This window comes from Trichoplusia ni, chromosome 12, assembly GCF_003590095.1.
Source record: "Trichoplusia ni isolate ovarian cell line Hi5 chromosome 12, tn1, whole genome shotgun sequence".
In the NCBI taxonomy this organism is placed as follows: domain Eukaryota; kingdom Metazoa; phylum Arthropoda; class Insecta; order Lepidoptera; family Noctuidae; genus Trichoplusia; species Trichoplusia ni.
The window spans coordinates 6,000,512-6,023,886 of NC_039489.1; the positions used below are offsets into that span (position 1 = coordinate 6,000,512).

Sequence of the window (23,375 nt, forward strand, 5' to 3'; positions counted from 1 at the left end):
ATAAAAAACTAGAAATCTAAATTCCGTATAAAGTAGATCAATATGCTTCACTTTCTGGCCTAAATATTTTGGATTTCATCTAAATTCTGACAAGGTTAATTCGGCATAATGCGATAGGCGAGGGCCCATGTCAACATAGAAAAAAAAAGATTCTTTCACCAAAAAGATTGTTATAAAGGTTACCTTTAGTTACTTATTTGAGGTCCTTTTTAAGGGCTTTGCCATAAAGTCAGACATAGTCGAAATCTAAAGATTGTTTTGGTTGACATACAATAATGTTATATACTTGAGTTTTCTCTTTCATATTTGACGAAGATATCTATTGTTAATAAAAACATAATACATTTCAATTTATATAGCATCAGGCTTTGTTTCTTTTTGATTTTCGTTACTACTAGCTTTGTAATAGAGTTGATTTTAGTATTATAATTGTTTGGCAATGCTTTCGGGTCGGCTTTCAGTCTGACCAAATTCAGTTTGGTAACTCGGAGTGACCCATAGTTCAGCACCTCAGACTGCTTATATTTACAGCTAGTTTTAACATCAAATAAAAAACGTAAGATCAAAAGTAATACCCATAATTGTGTCTTCCTAGTTTGAATCCTAGACCGAAAATATTGGCGTAACAGGGTATGTGACCAATAAATATTTGATACGTATTTTATCTTATAAGCTAATATAAAGAGGATACAGCGATTTCAAGTCTCGTGTGACGTCATTCACCAATACGCTTTTAACTAGCAAGTGATGTGTTTAGATCCCAATACAAAACCTAAATGCCTTTTACATTCCTTACTGTTGAGTATGTGATAAAAAAATACTTATTCAAATATTTTTTGGAAATCTGTCTGAAGGACTAGACAGATTTATACCATCAGATTTAGTCCAAGACTCTATTCATGATTCGTCTACTTTAATTATCACCCTGTAGTAGTCTTCTATCCCCACTATTCCTCAGCTCTCACATTTCCTCACATTCTTTTAAACGACAACTGCTAACGAGGTTGAGAGGTGAAGTCGTTCAGTTGAGCAGAATGGTTTCACGAAGCCTTTCCCTAAGTTGCTCTTGCTACAATCGATAGTCGTTCACATCTGTGACTTCATACCGAATATGGGATTTTAGTATGTATGCCAATATGTATTAAGCTTATTTTCCTTTGATGATTATTTTGATATGGTAGCACAGATATGACCATAGAAGTAGTTGTTTGAAAATAGTATTGAGAAAACATCGTGTTTAAAATTTTATAACAGTTTTGTTCTGTTTTAAGACATTTTTTGGACGATTTCCTCACTAAGATATTTATCCTTGTGTTGCGGGGGTTGTACAAACATTTAAGTTACGTACTAAAAGACACCCAGAAAAGTCTGACAACCATTCTAACCAAGGGATATCGTGTTTCCCAGGTAACTGGGTTGAGGAGGTCAGATAGGCAGTCGCTCCTTGTAAAACACTGGTACTTAGCTGAAACCGGTTGGACTGGTAGCTGACCCCAACTTTAACTAGACAAAGGCTTAACAGAAAAAAAGCCAGACGCTATAACATAACGAGGAGGATTCAACAAAATCAACATCATCAAAATAAATAAGTAAATCCACAACAAAAAAATGGTGGACTTTCCCAAAGTTTAGAGAAATCGTTAGCAATGTAAAACTAATCAATCAAATATGATGAATTGCGACGAAATAATACGATCATAATCTCGTTAAGAGATTTTCGGGGAAATGATGATTAGATGACCGAATGACTAATTTGAAAAACATTGAGGAGTTAATAATATCCTGAAGGTATTAACGAAAAATGGTGCTTTATAATTTGAAATAATTAGATCGATACTTTTGGCAACTTTAGGACCGTGTCAAAGCCACCATGGCCCAAAGTCCAAACCATCCAAACATTGTTCTTACCTGTTTTGGGAGCATCGATCAGTTTTACTAATTTTCTTGAAATTCGCTTTATGGTTCTGTCTACAAATATTAACTTAGATATATTTTATTCAAGTTACACTGTTAATCTTTCTGATTCTAAAAAGAGTTGAATCAGCATAGTAAAAGAAACTCTTTTATACTTACATGATAAAGTAAATAAAGATTTCTTTAGAGTACAGAGAAATGAGCTTCGGGTAAAAATGTATGTGTATATGTGCGTACTAATACGAACTACTACGAATTATAGCTACTAATGATAATATTCTTTACTTTTTGTTAATCTTTATTTATATTTAAGGGGTTTTTATCCACACGGATACGTCAACCCCATTGTACCTTTTACTAAATTTACTTACACGCTACTGAATTGGGAATCACTAATTATTTACTTAAAGTATTGAATAGTTGTGTAAGTAACTATCGGGAAAAATATATGCAACGGTTTACATGGGTTAAAGGTAACGAGTCCGACTAGTTTCGGACCCAACCGGAGTCCTTCATCATGAGCCAGTAAACCGTTGTATACTTTAATATCGAATTAATGTCGTGAGTTTCATATACCTATATCGGAATGGGAAACAATTCTTCATGTTAATGTATTTTTAGGGATCTGTACCCAAATTATAAAAAAACAGAATCGTAATAGTAATAACGTAATAGCTAGATATTGTGATAGATAGAGAGGTGAACTTTTCACCAATGATTTACTCCTATTGCCGTTATAAAAACAAAAGTAATGCAAATGAAGCTTCGAGGTTAAGCAACGGTTGATAAACAGTCATAAATATGTTAGGTGGCAAACAAAAGTGGGGCACCTACAATTTTATTTGCCATTTATCTTTCTTAAGCCTATTTACAAGAAGTCCTCAGGGTTGCAAGATTATTAATCGTGTTTTTAAAAATCGAAATTGCCGTTGTGATTACCGAACAGAATGATCATCATTAAATTATTATTTAATTTGCATCCGAATAAGCTGAATCAAGCAGATTGTTATTTCATGGAAAGTTTTACGAATAAAATCATTTATGTCAGTTTGAATTAGAACTACTGAGTACAGTTCTGATCCTAACTTCGAAAATAACTGATTTAACTTAACAACATACAGATAAGTATTATTGTCAAACTTATAAACTGGGTCAGCAATAACGTTTTGCGTAGTAGCCAAACTTTCAACTTATCATTGCAATGAAAAATCAAATTAGTTTGTTTTTGCATGCAAGAAAGGGGAAAAATACGTGTTTTATGTACTTCGGAAAGTCATCATTGGCCTAGCCTTTTCCCAACTATGTTGGGGTCGGCTACCAGTCCAACCGGTTTCAGCTAAGTACCAGTGTTTTACAAGGAGCGACTGCCTATCTGACCTCCTTAACCCAGTTACCTAGGCGACACGATACCCCTTGGTTAGACTGTCTGTCAGACTTTTTCAAGCTTCTGACTACCTGTAACGACTGTCAAAGATGTAGGAATAACAGCCGGGACCCACAATTTAACGTGCCTTCCGAAACACGGAGGAACTCGTTATGACAAAGATGGTCACCCATCTAGGGACCAACCGCGTCAAGCATAGCTTAACCTGTGATCGAATCACTTATGCGGTTATAGCTTAGCCACGAGCTTCTCAAGTATGTAACTATGTACTTCGGAAAGTATTTTAAGTAATGATAGCATTCAGCTTAATGCATTGAGACTGGAAACGGATTTAGACATAGCTTTAGGGATAACTAGACAGAGAAATCCAAAATTTAAGCCCCGAATAACCCCTTCCATTATTTGTCAGTGAATCTTGCAAATAATTTTGAAAACGTCACATCATTGGTACTTGTTTTTTTTTAATTTAATCCTGAATACTTTTTTTCCGTCAGTCAGTTTGTCTCTGTATAAGTACATACCGAGCGATACATTATCATATCGATGTAATAGACTAAGTGAGCATAATTTTGTCACATTCAAAATTCTTCACAACTGAATCTCTAACAGGCAAATTAATTAATTAATTGAATATTAAAAATAGCCGTGAGTTTATGGAGTTTCTTGCCGGTTCTTCTCCATTAGAATGATTTTAGAACCGCACAGCTAAAGTCATCATTGTGACGTTTTGGAATTGCCTGGGCTCCGATTCTGCTATTTTACAATGGCTCATGAATGAATGGCAATTGGATTAAATTTGAAATAATTTCTATTCTCTTCAGAATTTTCCTAATAATATACTTAATAGGAAGTTAGTTGTATTGACCTTGAGTGTACCGTCCCGTAATAAATTTACAATTATTGTGTAGAAAAAAGCTTAAGAGAATACGAAAATTAACATTTTTAGCCAAAAAATTTATTCATTCATCGGCCATTGTAAATAGCGAAATTGGGGCCCTGAAAAACGGCTTGAAATAAAATCGTTTGAGTTCTAGTTACAGTTTTCTAATTTCAATCAGCTCGCAATTCTTGATAGTTTCCTTGTAACATCTTTCAAGTATCTAAGTACTAACTTTATAAGTGAGTGTAGTACACCTGCACCAATAGTTTCGAACTCATCTCGAACTATTAATCTTGGGCTCTTTACGTAACGATGTTGCCGTTTGTACAAGTTCGCTGGTAAATGAAAAGCGGGTGCTGCAATTCACTTGAAGTTCTTTGAATTGTTGGGAATACGTTTTTTTGGTTCCGTAATCGAAGGGTAAAATGTGGTTGTTGCTGAAAATCCGCCTTTTTCCATATGTTCAGTCTTTCTGAACATATGGAGAACTAAGTCTACGAACAGACCTAATGGAACCTAATGGACCATAGCAGGAGAAACAAAACTTATAGTTGGAAAGTTTTTTATTAATAGTTTTATTTGATTGTTGAACAATTTTCTTTTATTATTTTTTCATTTATCTTATTTCTACGGAATACTCATAGTTGCATATCATACTTGCAGTTGACTAGATTTTCTAGAAAAGTCTATCCTGGGATTCGACGGTTTCTGAAGAAATTGTTTAAGCTTACTGAAGCAACTTGTTTTAATATGAAACATGTTTAAACATTTCCATGTTTGATCATGTCATGTACTATCTATGCATTTTGTTTATTTGAGTTTCGCATTAAAGACAAAAAGGAACCCTATTCTAATATTCAGGTTTCCCTCCGTCCGCCTCTCATCAGGCTGTATCTCATGAACCGTAATAGCTAGACAGTTGATTCTCACAGATAATATATTTTCGCAATAACAACATACTAAAAATAAAAATCATGGTAAGCAACCGCCTGTGTGGTCATAAAGATGATAATTAACCAATTTTTCCAATATTTTTTTCCATAGCCTATTTCTACGGAATCTTCATCGTCGCGATTCTGATTCGCAATTCAATAAACTTTCTAGTAAAGACTGTGCATCAACGGTTTCTGAAGAATTTGTACAAGCTCACCGGAGGAACTTGTTTGAAATGAAATAATTATATAAATAGTTCCCGATCATATTCTCAGTACTGTTACAAGCTATGAAAAAACTAAATGAATAAGTTTATTCACAAACGAGTTCATTGTTGGAAATTCACTTATACGACTACTATAAAAAATGGTCTACTGATGATAATTTGTTTTTAAAAATGGATTTTGAAAATTAGAACTTACTTGTGTTAGTGTTATTTGGGCTCCGCTGTCAGTTTTTCTGTTTGTCCACTTGCTGTTTGACATCAGACCGTTTCGCATGAACCGTGGCAGGCAGACAGTTTAAATTTTCATAGATGATGTAATTTTAAGTAGTTCTTATTCCTGTAATAGACCAACCCATCTCGTTACCGCATTATTTACTCCATCTCCATTCACATCATCCTATTGGTTACCCCTACTTGCTTCAATATCCAATAAGTAAACAAATTCACCCACACATACAAAAATACGTGTAAATATTTTCTTTTCAACTCCAGAATAAATCTGTTTAAGAGAAGCTTACTCAATATGTGTTGAGATATTTTATATTCGCGGCGAGGTGTACCTATAAATGCTGATTACAATTCATGTGCCCTCCATGTGGGACGAAAACGTGTATCAAATATTTAATAGTATCTGTTAAGGCACAGTATTTTTTGGATTGTGTAGCCGTTGCCTTAATTCGATGTAATTTGGAACTACGGAGCGTTAAGTAACGAAATTCTTAGGAATAATGGGATAAAGTGACATCTGGTTGTAAGTGGGATTAAGTTTTATTGTAGCTTGTGATGGATCTGTGTTGAATTGACGAGAAGCCTCGTACATTCAGTTTTACCAAATGATTGAATGCCGCCGTGTCAGCCCATGATTAAGAACTCCGGCTGGGTTAGAAATCAGTTGGGCAATCCCTATATAGAAGTACGCGAGAGTGAACCTCATCATTTAATAATGAATCATCTCCACTGAAGCCACTTTAAATATAAAAAAAACATTTACTCCTTCATTTTGGCCATTATTCCCGATCGGTTAATTTATTGATTTAGCCTTAAAAACTGAAACAATCCTTAATCTATACTCTATACTAATATATAAAGCTGAAGAGTTTGTTTGTTTGTTTGTTTGAACGCGCTAATCTCAGGAACTACTGGTTCAAATTGAAAAATTCTTTTTGTGTTGAATAGTCTATTCATCGAGGAAGGTTTTAAGCTATAAACCATCACGCTGCGCCAAATAGGAGCGAAGATACAATGGAAAATGTAGAAAAATCGGGGAAAATTCTAACCACGTGGACGAAGTCGCGGGCAACAGCTAGTTTTTTATAATACTTTAAAAGTAAAATGTGTTTAAATATATTATGCTGAAACTTGTGGAAGTGGGGGCTAGTTGTCACACTTAAAAAGTGACGTCACACCACATACAATTCTATCAGGTAATACAAAAAACCGTGCCTTACGAAAAGTTTACATAGAAGCAATGATAACTAAAAGAAGCCATTTCAGCCTAAAACCACAAGTGCCCAAAAATACCCTTCAGCTATCTTCAGAGATCTCAATTTCACAACTATTTATGATTCAAATAGCAACTTCAATATTTGTTCACTAAATACACGTCACACTTACTTTTCCCCTATTTTTGGTACGTTTAAATAGATACTGTTTTGTTTATTTGCGTGCACGCACAGTTGGAATACTAATGTGGTTGGAGTGTTTACGTATGAAACGCTGTGTGAGCTAGTTTCGTAACTATTTTGCGAAATTTACTGAGTTTTTTTTTGGTTAGGACCTTTTTGGTGAAATTTACTGATAAGGGTTAAAAATTTGATAGCTAACATAACGAGATAATGTTTTGCTGGGATGCAGGTATGTTAGTAATGACAGGATCGCGTAGTTTTTGTTTGATGTGGAGAAGGGTAGTGAGCTCACATTCTTGTACATTAGCTCATTTAGATTATTATGTTTTCTTTTAAGAACAAGCTAAAAAGCGAAAATAAATTGTGCGCGAAGTGCCGTGGGTTCGATTTCCGTTTAAAACAAGCGTTTATGTCAATGCTTGTTCTGAGTCTAGGTGTCTTTGTGCGTGTGATTTGTATGTTTGCGAAACCTCCTGCTACACAATGATTAAAATCCTTAATGCGGGAGTCGTTTATTAAAAAAAAACTGAATATAAAATTTTCATATTTAACGAAATCCAATCTTTCATATAAACACTCGACCAGTCACATTCCAAACTCCTAACTAAAAATTAGGTCACCAGCGCCAATAACATTAAATATAGCTTTCGATAAATAAGGTTGGCGTGACCAAACATGGCCGCCGGTCCAAAGAGTATAATTATTATGTCGTTGTAACAATAGTGTCGTTCCAATTGACGTTTTTAAATAAACTTTTGTTTTTATTTTTGGTAGGAGGAGTTGATTAGTTGATATATGAGCTTGTTAAATGACAGCTTAATAATGGAATGGTAATTATTTTTATTGATGATTGCTTTTAAAAAGTACGGTTGTTAACGTTTTGTGTTTTTGTGTTTAAAATAGACTTAGATCAAGGATTATATGGTACTGTTGATATTAAGTAAAATAATTTCGGAAAATTTCGAGGCACTACCCGATAAGCTAGGAGGCTGAAAATTTCGGGATGGTTTCAAACCCGATGACAATGCAATTAACAAGTATAAAAACGGCTATACCAATTTTGATTAAATTTGAACAGAGTGAAATTAAAAAAAAAACGTGGGTTTAAGAGTAAGGTGGACTTTAATAGTCTTAAAACCCACGTTTTTTTTTATTAAACTTCTTACTTTTTGACTCTATGGTATGGTTAGTTATGTAGGTAGACTCTAGCTCAAACTTACATAAATAAGTATCTGTGTATGTATATGTAAAAACGAATGGTTAAAGGTTTATTAAATTTAACTCCAAACGCTCGTGATCATTATTAATTCATCTTAATAACAAAAAAAATGACTAGCTCATTTTTAAAAACTAAAACAATAATGAGGACAACCTTGTTCATTTGAAAAATTGTATTACAATAACTTATTTATATTGGAACAAAGTCAGTTCACTGTTAATAAAAAGTTTAAATAAAACTGTTTTTATCTTTCATAATTTTCAGTGCTAACGAAATCGAAATGAAAATGGAATCTAATTTACAAATATTGCTGGGTTTTTGTAAAAAAAATGTTGTTTTTACTTAATCACGAAATTATAATTATTACTTGTTATTTTAATATTATTTAAGAGACACAATACTTTTTATGTAAAAATGCTCATGGTCGAAATAGTAACCGTAGAGTTTGTCACGCCGTCATTTCTCCAACGCAAGAATTTTATATTATACGGTAAAGGGCGGAAAAATTGTCAAACTACCCAATAATTTACTAACCACTAAAAGGTACAACTACGTAGACTAATTTAATTAGTTAAATTTTATACATGCACGCACTCAACATGATCGCAATTCGTGATCACAATTCAATACCTCACACGTGCCTGAATTATATTGACCGTCAATCAACATTCAAAATATTTCACACATGGCCAATCTGGATCGCGATCGAGATTGGTCTTATAACTGATACCCTCAGATTGGAGGACTATCCCCAACATTGACGGGTAGAAAAGCATTTCGCTTGATTCACTATTCTATTTATTAAAAGGAGACCTAATACTTTTAAGTTTTTATTAACTAACAAATACTGTATCATTTATATGTATGTTAGTCTGTAAGGTATACATGAGCCACGTTGCCTGAAAAAAACTTATTATTAATAATAAAAACACCCAAAAAATGCCGAAAAGTTCCTAATCAGAATCTTTTCTTTCCCAGTTCCAAAAGTCGAGATAGTCGACGAAAGAGGTCGGCCTCTCCAGGACAAGTTCTACAAAGAAGGCTCTATCATAGAGCTGAGGTGTGTGGTGAGTGAGGTGCCGCAGCCAACGAGACAAGTCAACTGGAAACACGGATCCAGACTGCTGAACTATGATACGAAGAGAGGTGGAGTCAGGTATGTTGGGGGAATTGTTGAGGTTTTTGAGGTCTAGCTTAGTCCAAATCTATGGTAAAATTGGCTTAGGACTGTGATTAATGTTTTGTCTTTCGATGAATTTGTTTGCTAGAAAAAGAATTTCGGTATATATACAAGTAAATTTAGACGGATGGATTGATAAAGGTCATTAACCATTGGAGCATGAAAGCATAAGTATAAAGACTTAAGAATAACATCCAAAGATACAAAATTAAGTAGGGTCTGGTGGTTACCGGTGAATTTAAATCGAACCCGCGATTCTGATGGTTTCATACAAAAAGGCTTAAGTAAAAATCTTCTTGCATTAAAAGTTGGCCACCTATCAAATTTGTGACCGCACTAACTTTTGTTTCACCTTGAAGTTTACTTTAATTCTTTTTCTCTATGAACAGACAGTGGCACCCAGGGCCTTAGCTAGGGGCCCAGGGGCCCCGAGGCCTCGAGGCAACACAAGGAGTGGGGGCCCCCTTGGTTCAAGTTATTTTCATTCAGTGAAAAATTTATCAAGCTTTTTTTTTTAGATGCTTTCTTTTTATTTCATCGGGAGTGCTGGGCCCCTAGTCATAGTGGCGGGCTCCTGGTCATAGTGGGCCCCTAGGCACTGGCCTAAAGTGCCTTATGGATATAGGGTTGCGTTTTTACCCTATGGGCTCGAAATCTTAAAAAAAGAGTCAGAAAATAAGAAAGGTTGGGATGTTTCACTTCGTAAATGGTCAAAATCGAAACAAAATCGTGTTAATATTTATTTGATCCATAAGTCCTGAGTGTACATGTTTCATTCTAAGCAATTAGTGTTTCAGACACAAGACAATTTTTGAGTTGAAGTAAAACGGTTTGATGATATGTATTTCTGAAACATAATTATTTAGATTTTCAATTTACGCTGTTCCTTTTAACTGCAAAACGTTGAACTTTGACAGTGATTTCAATTCTGCGAACTAGTCTTTATCCGATTTGTGTCACTTGCTTCTCACGAATATGTCTCGAAATTATTCTGTCGCATAAGTCAAACCTAGGCAGGAGCTCGTGGCTGTGCTATAACCGCATAAGTGATTCGATCACAGGTTAAGCTATGCTTGACGCGGTTGGTCCGTAGATGGGTGACCATCTTTGTCATAGCGAGTTCCTCCGTGTTTCGGAAGGCACGTTAAATTGTGGGTCCCGTCTGTTATTCCTACATCTTTGACAGTCGTTATAGGTAGTCAGAAGCTTGAAAAAGCCTGACAGCCAGTCTAACCAAGGGGTATCGTGTTGCCTAGGTAACTGGGTTGAGGAGGTCAGATAGGCAGTCGCTCCTTGTAAAACACAGGTACTCAGCTGAAACCGGTTGGACTGGTAGCCGACCCCAACATAGTTGGGAAAAGGCTAGGCCAATGATGACGTGAAACCTAGTCAATAAATGATCTGAAAATTAATGCTAAAACTGTGCTTAGTAACTTGTTACATTTTAGCAGGTATTACAAGGCTTTTACCAAAAACATTAGCTGGCATTGTAAATATGTCCGAAAATACAATATAAAGACATACATACTTACATATCTATACTTCTATATACTAATATAAAATGCTGAAGAGTTCGTTTGCTTGTTTGTTTGAACGCGCTAATCTCAGGAACTACTGGTTCAAATTGAAATATTATTTTTGTGTTGAATAGACCATTCATTGAGGAAGGCTTTAGGCTACATACCATCACGCTGCGACTAATAGGAGCGAAGAAAAAGTCATAACTTATATCTTCTAACCACGCAGACGAAGTCGCGGGCAACAGCTAGTCATTAATAAATTATCGACGCTCCAACCATATTTATTGAAATTTAATAGGCATTCCATGTGAACGCAAAAATATTCCAAATAATATTTATTAACAACAAGCCCTGTTTATATAGATAATTACCACAATTATTTATCCAGCCAAATTTACAGGTTGTTTAAACTGTCGCATTTGTTTCGTAACGAGCTGTGTACTTGATTTAGGAGGGTTATATTTAATTAGAAGATCACTGCAGATTGGAATTAGGAGTGTTATATAGATTTATGTTAATCTAATTTAAACTGTGATTTGTTTTCGGTTGTACTGTTTATTTATTATGCTTTTGTTTTGAGTTTGAATTAGGTGTATGAAATTGAGTAACCTGAATTGTATTCGAATTTGAAATGATTTATAGATTATTGCTATTGCGAAATTGTGTGGTGGCTTACAGTTTATTGAAGCTATTTGTACCAGGTTTAATATCAGAGGTTAAGTTTTTAAGGTTTGGTAGGCTGATATAAAGTCCATCATTTTAAAATATTCATATTATGTAAGAAGTAAAAATCAAAAAATGAAAAAAGCTAATCTTGAATTAAGGACTTTTACCATCGTACATATTACCATTAACAATTTATGACAATTTAAGGCGCATCACTAAAATAAAAAGGAAGTTATTTTATCAACAAGTGGCCAGTACTTAAATATATTATGTCTACTAAATATATTATTATGTCGATAAAAATAAAGTCCTTTCTAAAACGACACTGAAATCCCTTTTCACATCCTTTGATGCCTCGTATGATATTTTTTACGTAAATTATTACTAAATACTAATACAAGCCATCACAAACAATATGTTGATAATAGGAACATGACATATAATAAGCATAGTTACCAAATTACGTCTATTGGATTGACTCACAAATAACAGAAGGTTTTATTTGATTAAGCAGAGGTCTTTGCACTACTGTCCGTATATATCCTATTTCTAATAATAATCGGACAAATGAAGGTTAGGTACTACCTAATGTATCCTGTCTTAACTTTACGTGTCATCCAAATAGTATTTACTAGGTATTGCCCACGACTAAGTCGAATTTCGTTATCACCACGCGGAAAGTTTTAGCTGTCTAGCTATCAAGACGCAGCCTGGTGACAGAAAGACAGGTTGAGAGAAAACAGTGTTATCACGGTTCATGAGATACAACCTGGAGACGGACAGCCGAAATGATAGAAGGACTGACAAAAAAGACTCGTTAATAGGGATTTTTTTTATCCTTTCGGTACGGAATCCAAAAATGAATTGCTTAAAAAGGTATTGTGTTCAAAAGGCTGATCACATAATACGTACTTATTCCTTTTTACTGTTTAAGCAATTGTTTGTTTAGGATTCAATGGCATTTCAGGGAAATTGCCGATATGTTTTTATAAAAGATTGTATAAAAATGTTAGAGTAATGTTGTTAGTGTTAATCTATATAAATTTCTTTCATCATACATATATGTAGAAAATGACACCATATTCCTGGTCTTCATTGCCGGTACATAACGAATCGTAATAACCTAGACTGCTGAAATTTTTCACTAATGGAATACGTTTTAAAATTTTACGGGTGGTCCATTTTATTTACATTTTGAGCCTATTTGTACGGAACTCCCTCAGTGTCGCGAGTCCGACTTGTAATTGGCCATTTTTCTTAATTCTATTTTAACACAGAGTCTATATTTTTTTCAGAAAATCAACATAACATTATAACATTAATCTATTATGGTTAAAGACTTGGCAGAGAACCACAATAGCTCAAACAAACTTAATATACTTTGTATCAAACAAACAATTATCTCTTAAAATATTGTGAGGACTAAAATAATTTTTTCACAATTCATGTCTTGATAATAAATAGACACTTTAAATAGAGGTTTCGTTACTAATAGCTTGTTACTAAATATGTTTGGGAGTCCCGAGGGATACCTTTTAACGTACGCGGACAATAGTTGGTGGAACTATTCAAATTGTTCCCATATTGAGTAGTTAGAGGTAATGCGGTGTTAGTGTTGTGTTAGGATATTAAAGAGAAACTACTCCTTTTTAATTGGAAAAGTTGAATAGATTATTTGGCGAATGAAATCTAATTATTCTGATGGAAAGATTTCTAGAGGTTCTGGATATTTTTTGTCGATAAGTTACGATACGTGAAATATGATTGCATATGTGCATTCAAATGTAATATGGTTTGCATGTTAAAAAATGGATTTTGAAGATTTTTAGTAAATCATATAATAGATCTACATATACCTAACTGTTTTTTTGATTCCAAAATTAATGTAAAAATAGTGAAGGAATCTGCTTAATTAAAATGTTAAATCAAGCAGGCCGATTAGCGGAACCCTCAAAAGGGAAGTTCAACTGAAATATTTTAACTATGGAGTTCTAAAACTTAAGGGTGTATTTACATTAATAATAGTTACTTTGTCGGCTTTGCTCAGTTTACGAGATAAGTACTTTGTAATATGTTTTAGATGTAAGGCTCGTGCCTTAAGTGTGAAGGGAAGTGAATCAATTTGCTTGATCGAGTTGTACTTTTATTTTTTTATCGATAGCAGTTTATTGACGCGTTGTTTGCTTGATCAGCCGACTAGTTCGGTAAGGACATTATATTTGCACGACGTTAAACCCACTGTGTCAACAAGATTAAATTTGTGGGTATCTTTTAAACAGTAAAAGAAAAATATGTGTCACAGATGTAGCTTTCAAAGATGCTCTTCACAATTTAGAAATTTTATCTAAATTGAATATACCTAATTAACTTGTGTTAGTACCTATAGTACGTTATTTATTCAACTTGTAATCAGCTAATTGTATAGAATGTAGTCACTATTAATTCCGTTGTAAGGAATCTACTTGGGCATAGGCAACTAAATAACCTTAATTCATTCTTGGTCTGGTCACTCGCTTCTCATAAGAGAGACAAATGGAAGAAGAATGGGAAGACATTAGCCCACCAGTTGGCCATTCCAAGCTAGTAATAATAATAACTAGCACAATACACATTGCCATTTGCAATAGCTCTGTAGCTACCTTGGGCCGTCCATGTTTGTTCTTTAATTGAGCAGGGTTAGATAGCCCCTGCTAGATATCTCATCACATTTTAGATTAAAGCTCTCAACAAGGCCTCTGCATGTTGGACCTGTGTCCTCGTGTACGCCTTTAAAAAGGACCGGGTCTCTCCCTATGAAGTTATCCCGTGATAGAAAAGAGATAATAATAATAACTAGCACAACAATTCTCAAGCTAATTTGTTAGCCTCAGTCTCCTAATTTGTCAATACATCAAGTGTCTATTTGTAGTTCTATTTGTAACAGACGGTAGTCTGATCAAATTGCCCTCAATTCGACTCACAATGATACTATTTCGAGACGCTTATTAAATTGTATTAGCATTTCCATTCAGAATAACTTAGTTGGTTCTTTTCTGGACAAATTGTTTCTTTCTTGATATGGATTAAATAAAATTCTAGGTCATCTACTGAGTTATTAGAAAAGGTAAAAGATTTATTGGAATTTGATATTGTTTTTTTTTCAATGTAGGTCTCGTTTGCTCCAATTTGATTTGGTTTGTGTCAGTTTCAATTAGCTAGTATAAACATTGCCTGATAAGAAACATAATTGGTCCATCAAATATCTCTATGTTCTGTATAATGTACTTTCTAATTTTGATGACGTTTGGTCTTGCTTGTGTAAAACACTACTGGGCAGAAGGTTCTTTCTAAATATATAGGTTAAATATTAAGCAATACGCTTAGCTTGGGTTATCCGATTTTCTGATATTTTTCTACATAGTTCATTCAATGCCTTAACAGGATATGAAATACTAACTCTACCTTGAGCATATAAATCTTGTTAAAAGTAGTGCAAGGTCATCATAACTTTGTGTAGTATTTTTTTATTACGGATCCGATACCTACTTTACATGGTCTAAATTGAGAGTCAGAGCTAAGTCAATATAGAACGGTCTCAATAACTGGACTCTAGTTCTAAGTAGGTCACCCCACCGGTTTTTCAATGAGCTGCAACGGCAAATACTTCTGGTTACGTACGAATTCGATTTGCATTTAACAGAGTCTCACCATAGAGTATTATAGGGAAGTTAGATGCTGCACTTTATTAAGTGTTAAACGATTTTCGCTGTTCGGCAGTTAAGACAAGGTATATTATGACTTAATTGTACTTTTTATGTAAACTATTATATTAAAGATGAACAATTTTCGGATGTCATGATTTTTTTGATAACCTCATACATACAACTCATTGACTATTTGCTTTGTGACGAGAGTGGTGCTAAGGAGGTTATACACTGTTTTTTCTCCACAGTTAGAGGTTTTAGGAAGCGATGAAGGGCAGGCAATACAGCGACATTGGTTCTTTTTGTGCCCATCAAACAGTTCGACTTAATATTGAATTAATTAATTTAGATTTTCTTCAAAATTTTATCTGCTACACAGATCTTGCGATACTAAGATTAAACTAGACTATTATTTTTTTATCATAATTTTTTTTTTTTATAATATGTTAAAAAAAAACAATTATCTCATGATACTTTTTTGTTCTCAGTGTAAAAACAGAAGCGACATCCAACGGCGCTCTGTCGCGACTCTACATAGCGAACGCCAATAGAAACGACTCTGGAAACTACACGTGCTCACTGGCCGACGTCGCGGCGTCCGCCGTGTCTGTGCACGTGCTGAGAGGTAAGCATTGACGATTAATTAATCTTATTAAGTTCGATGAAGTGGACAATCTCAAGTTCACAGCGTAGAGCTGTGAAAACTCATGATAACAAACGACAACGAAAATTTTCAGCGGTCTTCATATCAAACTTGCTGTTGCCCGCAACTTCGTCCGCGTGGATAGTAGATATAAGTTATGATTTATACCTGCCCTGATTTTAACCATTTTCCATTGTATTTTCGCTCCTTAGTCGTAACGTGATAGTATAAAGCCTTAAACCTTCCTCAATGAATGGTCTATTCAATACAAAAAGATTTTTTCAATTTGAACCAGTAGTTCCTGAGATTAGCGTGTTCAAACAAACAAACAAACTCTTCAGCTTTATGTATTAGTATAAATTTCGGCCCGATGACAAACAGATGGACTGACAAAGATTTCCCAATAATAAAACTCAGTTTTTACCCGTTAGATACTGAACCTAGACACTCTTCTTTGTAGTCTCTCCAAGACGGTGTAATCACATCCAATATAAAAACAGTTCTCCCAACAAGTAATTAGAGTTCAATGCCCCAAGCTTCTTTGTTCTAGCTTTTCTTTTATTTTTTATTCAGGATGCGAGGAATGAACCAATGAACCGACAAATGACAAACGCTTGCCCTCAATCACATGGCTTGGTTTATGGGTTTATAAGAAAGGACCGTTATTGGTCCTGGGAGAGACGCCAAGTGATATTCCTTGAATCGTTAGCAGTGATAAAATACACTACTTTGTATACAGATAATATAGACTTATTTTAGTCTTGGGATAATGCCTTATCCAATACCTACAAAATGTTGTGGACGTCAGTCATGTTTTTTTGTAAATATTTATTACACAAGAATTAAAAACACATTTTTTTGGAGTCTTTGTGATATCCTACTTGTGGTCTCTTCCTTTTTCTTCGAAAATTCTTTATCTTTAGCGATTTTTGGCCATATACGCTCACGATATTCATCACACCGCCTTTATTGTGGATAACCTCAGTGATGATGTATTTCCACGGGCGTCCAGCAGATGACGATGGACTACGAAAACGATCTCTCCCACTTTAGCACTGTTTTTCTCCAACGTCAGTTATTTGCGCTATATAGCGCAGTGTTGCTAACTCTGTCTAAAGTAATATACATGAAATAATAAAAATAATTTAATATACAACAAAGCTCCCACGCAATCATCTCACAATACGGCAAGCACTCAGACATGATCACCACTCATCCGCAAACATCACAATTTAATATAGTTTTAAATGCACTCGGAAAAGCTAACAGCACATTGCAACAGAACAAAGAAATGAACATACAGAAAAGTTAACGTTGTCTATTTTAATCATGCTTTTGACGGGTTCTCAGGATTTCTGTTGAGTATCATTGGACATCTAGAGTTACCGAAAAACAATAGCTAATAATCGTTAATGATTATAAATATTTAGGTTTTATACAAATTCCTAAACAAGTGATTTGTTTAGGAGCGGAATGTAAGAGTATACCATAATCCTATTGATATTTTAAAAGCGAAAGCTAGAAAAAATGGATGGATTTTTGTCGCTTTTCTACACGAAACGCACTGAACAGATTTGGACGAAATTTGGTACCTGAATTAACACAAAGGAGAGTTTTATCTCGTTTTTATGTTTCCACGGGATCATTGTAGAAGGCGAAGTCGCTGGCAACAGCTAGTACAGAATATTTAAAGTTTCATATTCTACAGTGCAACATAGCTGAAACTTCTACCGAATGAAATGATACTTATAATTGCATGAGTTTCATACATTTATGCGTCTACATTTTACATTTTAATGATTCAACTATTTAAACAACAATTTTCCTTTGAAATAATACCTGTATATTAAATTATTCAGGCTAATTCCAGCCTTATTACTCGAATACGAAAACAAAACAAAAATCACTGAACCAATTCTCATTTCACGCAAGTACAGGCGAGCACAGCTGCGCTACATACGAACCATATTCAAATTCAGCGTTTTTTCATTTACCTAATTCAGTTCAGTGAACCCAAACACATGTACAATCGTGTACAAAATTAAATAGCTCAATTTATTTATTTTATATTCACAAATCGAGGCAAATGAACCGATTCGATTGTGAATCTAATCCGTCGAATTACTGAATCGATTTTAACTGAATTTCTTTCGTTTGGGAGACCTCGTTTGGAATGAATTGTTGCTTTATTTGGGTTTGAGGAAAAGAATCGTTTAACGGTTTTTGAGTTTAATGCTTCGAAATGTTATGATTGGTGTCATTTTATGTCAATTCATGCGATTTGATATTAAGATATTATTTATTTGAAATAGAGTTTAGAAATAATATTTATTCAAATATTCGTTCAAGTGCGAGTCAGACTTGTAACACTGAGGGTTCTGTACACAAAAGCTACAGAAAACTAATCATTTGGTTGACATATGTTCCGTTTGTTTTTTTGCATACGAAACCCTAAAATCGTCTTTTAAAGAAAAAAATGCCAGAAAATTTGTATAAGCCATCTTTCATGTCCCTGAAATAGACTCAAATTTCAGACAACACCTGTTACTTTCAGACCACTTTTTCTCAATCACACATTCAGACCTTTTTACCTATTTCATACAAAAACTAAAAAGAAATATACAGAGACGTCTCTAAGATTTTTCTTCCATTCAAATCTGGTCCAAACGTCTCCATATAAATAAACTGTCGCCATCCATCTCCATACATTTGTTGTTCCATTTGATATCTACTGTGGCTTAGATATATGATTGTCATCTTTTTCTTTTTCAAAGGTACTACCTTTTTTGCTATTTGTCTAGCCTGTTCCCTTATATTAAGGGAACTTCAATCAATTTGTGATCCTGCGATTTTTTTGAAAAGGTAGCGTGACTTTTTCTTTTTATGTTTGTAAAGGTGCTCATGCGGAAAAACTGAAGTTTTTAGATGATGGTGTTAGAAAATACGTGTATCTTTTGTTAACCATTTGTTAAAAATGAAAGTATATTTTTTTGTCTGTAAATAAATTGAGATAGCAAAGAAATAGAAATCTTATTTTTCTATACAATTCCATATTTTTATATTTATTCCACGTTAAATATCTCCATAAATTGGTTTTCGTTCTTATTTAAATTCGGATTAAAATAGCCAAATTTATTGCTCCATTTTAATTACAAAAAAAAATTACTACGTATTTAAAATCCTTAATCTTACCACAATCACGTATATTATGTACCATCATATACTCAAAACTTTAGGCAAAGGCTTGCCATTTTTATAAACGAAGAACGTGAACAAAGCATTCGTAGCGCAAAAAAAGTGCATCAGAGCCATATGTGGTGAACCACCCTGGATATCTTGCAAACCCATATTTAAAAAGTTAAAATTGCTTACACTACCTTGTATGTACATATTTGAAATTGCAAAGTTTGTCAAGTTAAATCGCCATATCTTTAAAACGGCGAGTGATATATTTCCAAGAAACACCAGAAATCCAGACAGAATTGTACTGCCGAGAATCCCTAAAACTCAACTGTATAAAAATAATTGTTTAGCTATTAGTGGCTTTATATATAATAAGATACCTAGAGAAATAAAAGAACTTCCATATAAATTATTCATAAAAAATCTAAAAGGATGGTTGATAGAAAAATCTTTTTATTCTGTATCCGAATTCTTGGAAAGGCCATTATAGTACTTTAATTATGAATGTTGTGTAGTAGTATTATCATCAATTCTGTGTAAATAAATTTGACATAATAATGTAATAATATTTAAGTTGAAAGTAATATCTATAATTTTAATGTAAAACTTAGAAAAAATGGATGGCAACAATGATGGCAATATTTTAACACTTTTCTTGTAAAGTCAATAATTTATAATGTTTGCATGCCCTATAAAGGCAGAATATTATGTACTGTTCAACCTAAAAATTTAACATCTTATGTATGCACTATATTCTTGCAAATAAAATGAATTTGAATTTTGAAATTTGAATTTTGAAGAATGCTTTATCCTCTGGTAGATCACTTATAAGCTGTGATTTACTTTAAATTAGGTATCCACATTCTAATAAAACAATTCGTTCACAGGCGAAAACCCGCTCGCGATGCAACGCGGCGGCGCTGCGGCCTGCTCCGATTCATTGCTGGCGATACTCGCCGCGTTCGTCAGCTGACACATAGCCAGCGCGCATTGGACGCGCTATACCGTGTAATCTATCGTCTAGTCACAATTACTACATTTGTAAACGCTAGAGTAATCTTTCTGTCGGTACCCGCGGTTGTACTTTTAATCTTCGTGTATTTGAATACCTGTGTACATATTTTACTGATATTTCGTATATTGAGGACTGGTTATACCAAAGAGTTTGCACAAGTTCGAAAAATTGATAGCTTATCAAAATGAGCCAACCGTTTCATAGACATGTAGGTCTTGTTGTCACTGGAAAAAATCTTATTCACAATTGGATATAATTTAAGTAAATACTGTTAAGAACATTTATTCACTAAAATACTTTTAAACTTAAAAAAGTCATTTAAAAAATGTTTAAATTTAAACTTTCATTTCAAGTTTATCTCCACCATCCCTCCCCTATTGAGAACTTCAACCCACAACTTGATCGAATCCAATAAACGCTATTTTTAAAAAGTATAAAAAAATCAGCCCTCAATTTGTCCTTTCAAAATCTACAGCCAAGAGCCCAAGACCATACCAATAATTTAAACACTGCGGCACTCGTATCGCCAATTTAACACTTGAAATCCTAAACTTAGTTGGACAACAAATCAAAAGTTCTGGCAACAATTTTCCAGTCATAAAATCAAATATCCGGATATAATTCTAAGGCAACGTTTACACCAAGACACTGATATTTGGATTCTGCCAATGTGAGAAATTTTGGGATGATTTGAAATCTTGAAATGAAAAGCTACTGGTAGTTCCCCGGTTGCTAAACTCCGATCATATTTTCTTGTTGTTGCTATAACAGCAATAGATCATCATCAGTTCATCATCGGCTCCCGAGATTTTGCCTGGAGACAGACATACAGACAGTGGAGCTTCAATAATAAGGTTTCGTACGTACTCCTTGGGGATTGAAACCCTAATTAATTAAAATCATTTTCAAAATTCTGCAGATAGGATAGATCATTTAGTTTACATATATTTTTTCCGTCTACCACCACCAAAAGGATGCCGCTCTATACCACGTAGTGCTCCATCTCACTTACACGGCTGCAACAATCTTGCTAAAAAAGTAGTGGTAGGATATCTATGCTATGCTACGTAAGTCCACAATTAGCTATTCTAACTCCTGTTCTTCTAAAGTCTATTCTTCTTTTAACTCCTGTGTTTACAGTTCAGAGAAACTTCACATCTTTATATTCATGTAAATGTTCAGTAGTGTAAAATAAAATGTTAATAACCCCTGACAGTCTAGTCAGAACACAAAAATTCACCGAGTATACGCATGTAAACGCAACTGCAAAGTAATGAAAGTGTTAAAGAGTAAATTTAATTAAATTTTGTAGCCATATTTCCTGATTTTACCAGTAACGTTAAAAACTGAGTACTCATTAACAAAATTTTCCGCGATTCCGAATACCCGTGCAGTTTATGTTGATGCGATGCAAATTGCAGCGTTGAACTCAATTAAGCGCGAGATTCAACCTTCGACTGATCATGTTCATGAAACCGTGAAATCTATCCATAAGGGATTTTGGGCATACCGTTCGACAATTCGTCTTTGATGTTTATTTTTTGACGCCGATCAATAACTCATTACTATGAACAAACTTTTTTTTTGTAACTGGTGAAATTAGGATTCCCAAGATACAAAAAAGGGTTTTGAAAAAAAAATGCATTAGATAATAATTATATGTTACAGAGATGGTACAAAAATAACTTAAAGACTTATATGTACGATTCCGGGTACGCAAAATTTAGGACAGAAGAAAAGGGTTGAAATTGCGATTCATTCAAATCAATATTGATATTTTTAATTTAGACCGCAATGGTCTCATTACCTAAGGAACTAAAAAATATGTAAATACTATAATAGGATTCGCTTTAAAACAATCTGATATGTCATCCATGCCTTTCTATTTATTGTGGATGATCTCATGAACTCTAAATGCAACGCCGTTTTGGTATCTTGATTTTTTAAACTTAATTGCCCTCGACTCTTTTCTTTCAATAGAATAAAACTATTATTCTTCTAAAGTGTCACAGTGTAAACGAAGCTCAAATCCATGTCATCGCAGTTTCAAGATTCATACAAAGTTTATAGCTGGGATCCTTAACGGGTTGTCTTTATGGCTTTTTTATGGGCCCCTGGCCGCACGCACGCATTCATGCATCGCATATTAAAGGTTACAGCGAGTTTCTCACCCCCAACTTATATCTAAGTAATGACTTGTCAAATTTTATTTATGACCCATAAATTTAGGGGTATCTAAATGTGATTTGGTGATAGAATATTTTAATGTGTGTTGTTCGTGTAAAATTTTGTTTGAATATCTATTAGTTGTGTTGGTTGAAGTTTGGATAGCGAAAATTTGTTGAACTGAGTTTTAAAGATTTTTTACAATTAATGTTTTTTCGTCGTAATATAGTTCTTTTTGTACGAATCTTGACTTGACTAAAAAATGAACTATAATACACGAACCTTATGGTTGGACTAAACATAGATTCTTATTATTTTATCGTGAAGAAAGCGTCATATAAAGTCCATCGTGAGACACGATGCAATGAACCTCTTCAAACTCTTGGATTCTAACCTCGGAAGCTTAGTTGGTAAAGCGGCTGGTGCATTTAGCCAGGAGTCGCAGGTTCAATTTAAATCTGAAGTGTAAATTTTTGGATTGTTTTATTTGTATTGCACTTTAAAATATTGCGACGTCACTTTTTCAGAAACTTTGAGTAAGTAACTTTCACTAAGTGAAGGTTTAAGTGTCAAGTTATTCCAATCGAGAGTTATTTCTTAAAATATTTGTTAAACTCGAGCTTGTAACTCCAAGTTTTTGCAGTCATTAATTCACATTTCAACTTAAGTTCAAACAACTTTTAATAAAAAAATAACGGGGAAGTCATTAAAAGTACATCCGCGGGCTTTTCTGACTGTACGTTTTCTTAAAGTATAAAAATTCTAAAAGATAAAAAAGTGTTATTTTAAACTCTATTCCTTAGCTCGTTAAGTTTATTGTCGGTTGTGTAAATTTCCCTCTGACACTTAAAGTTTTCAAAGAAAACTAAAAAGGTACTGTTGAAGTTTGGTTTTAAAAAATATGAATTACGTACATCGTCGACTGTTGTTATTATGGTCATATTTTTACTTTTCTTCCGCCTTTATTTTACAACTACGCTTGCAAGGATGCCATAAAATAAAAAAATACTTTTTTCACTCTAATTTATGTGAGATTCGAAACACGCAAAATAATAACATTGCCTTGTTTTACTGTTGATTTTTAATACTTGCCGTGACCCAGGTTTATTACAAAAACATTATTGTTTTAAGATGTTGT

The 23,375-nt window shown here is 33.9% G+C and overlaps 1 protein-coding gene across 1 annotated transcript in view; it reads left to right on the forward strand.

Annotated features, from left to right (window-relative positions):
* Nucleotides 1-20,533, forward strand: part of LOC113499299 (lachesin-like) — a 49,527-nt gene extending 28,994 nt beyond the window's left edge. Inside the window, exons 4-6 of the mRNA XM_026879721.1 lie at nucleotides 9,160-9,337; nucleotides 15,719-15,855; nucleotides 19,944-20,533. Of these exons, the coding sequence (XP_026735522.1) occupies nucleotides 9,160-9,337; nucleotides 15,719-15,855; nucleotides 19,944-20,029 (401 nt within the window). The 3' untranslated portion in view covers nucleotides 20,030-20,533. The remainder of the gene's footprint in view (nucleotides 1-9,159; nucleotides 9,338-15,718; nucleotides 15,856-19,943) is intronic.
* Nucleotides 20,534-23,375: the final 2,842 nt, after the last annotated feature.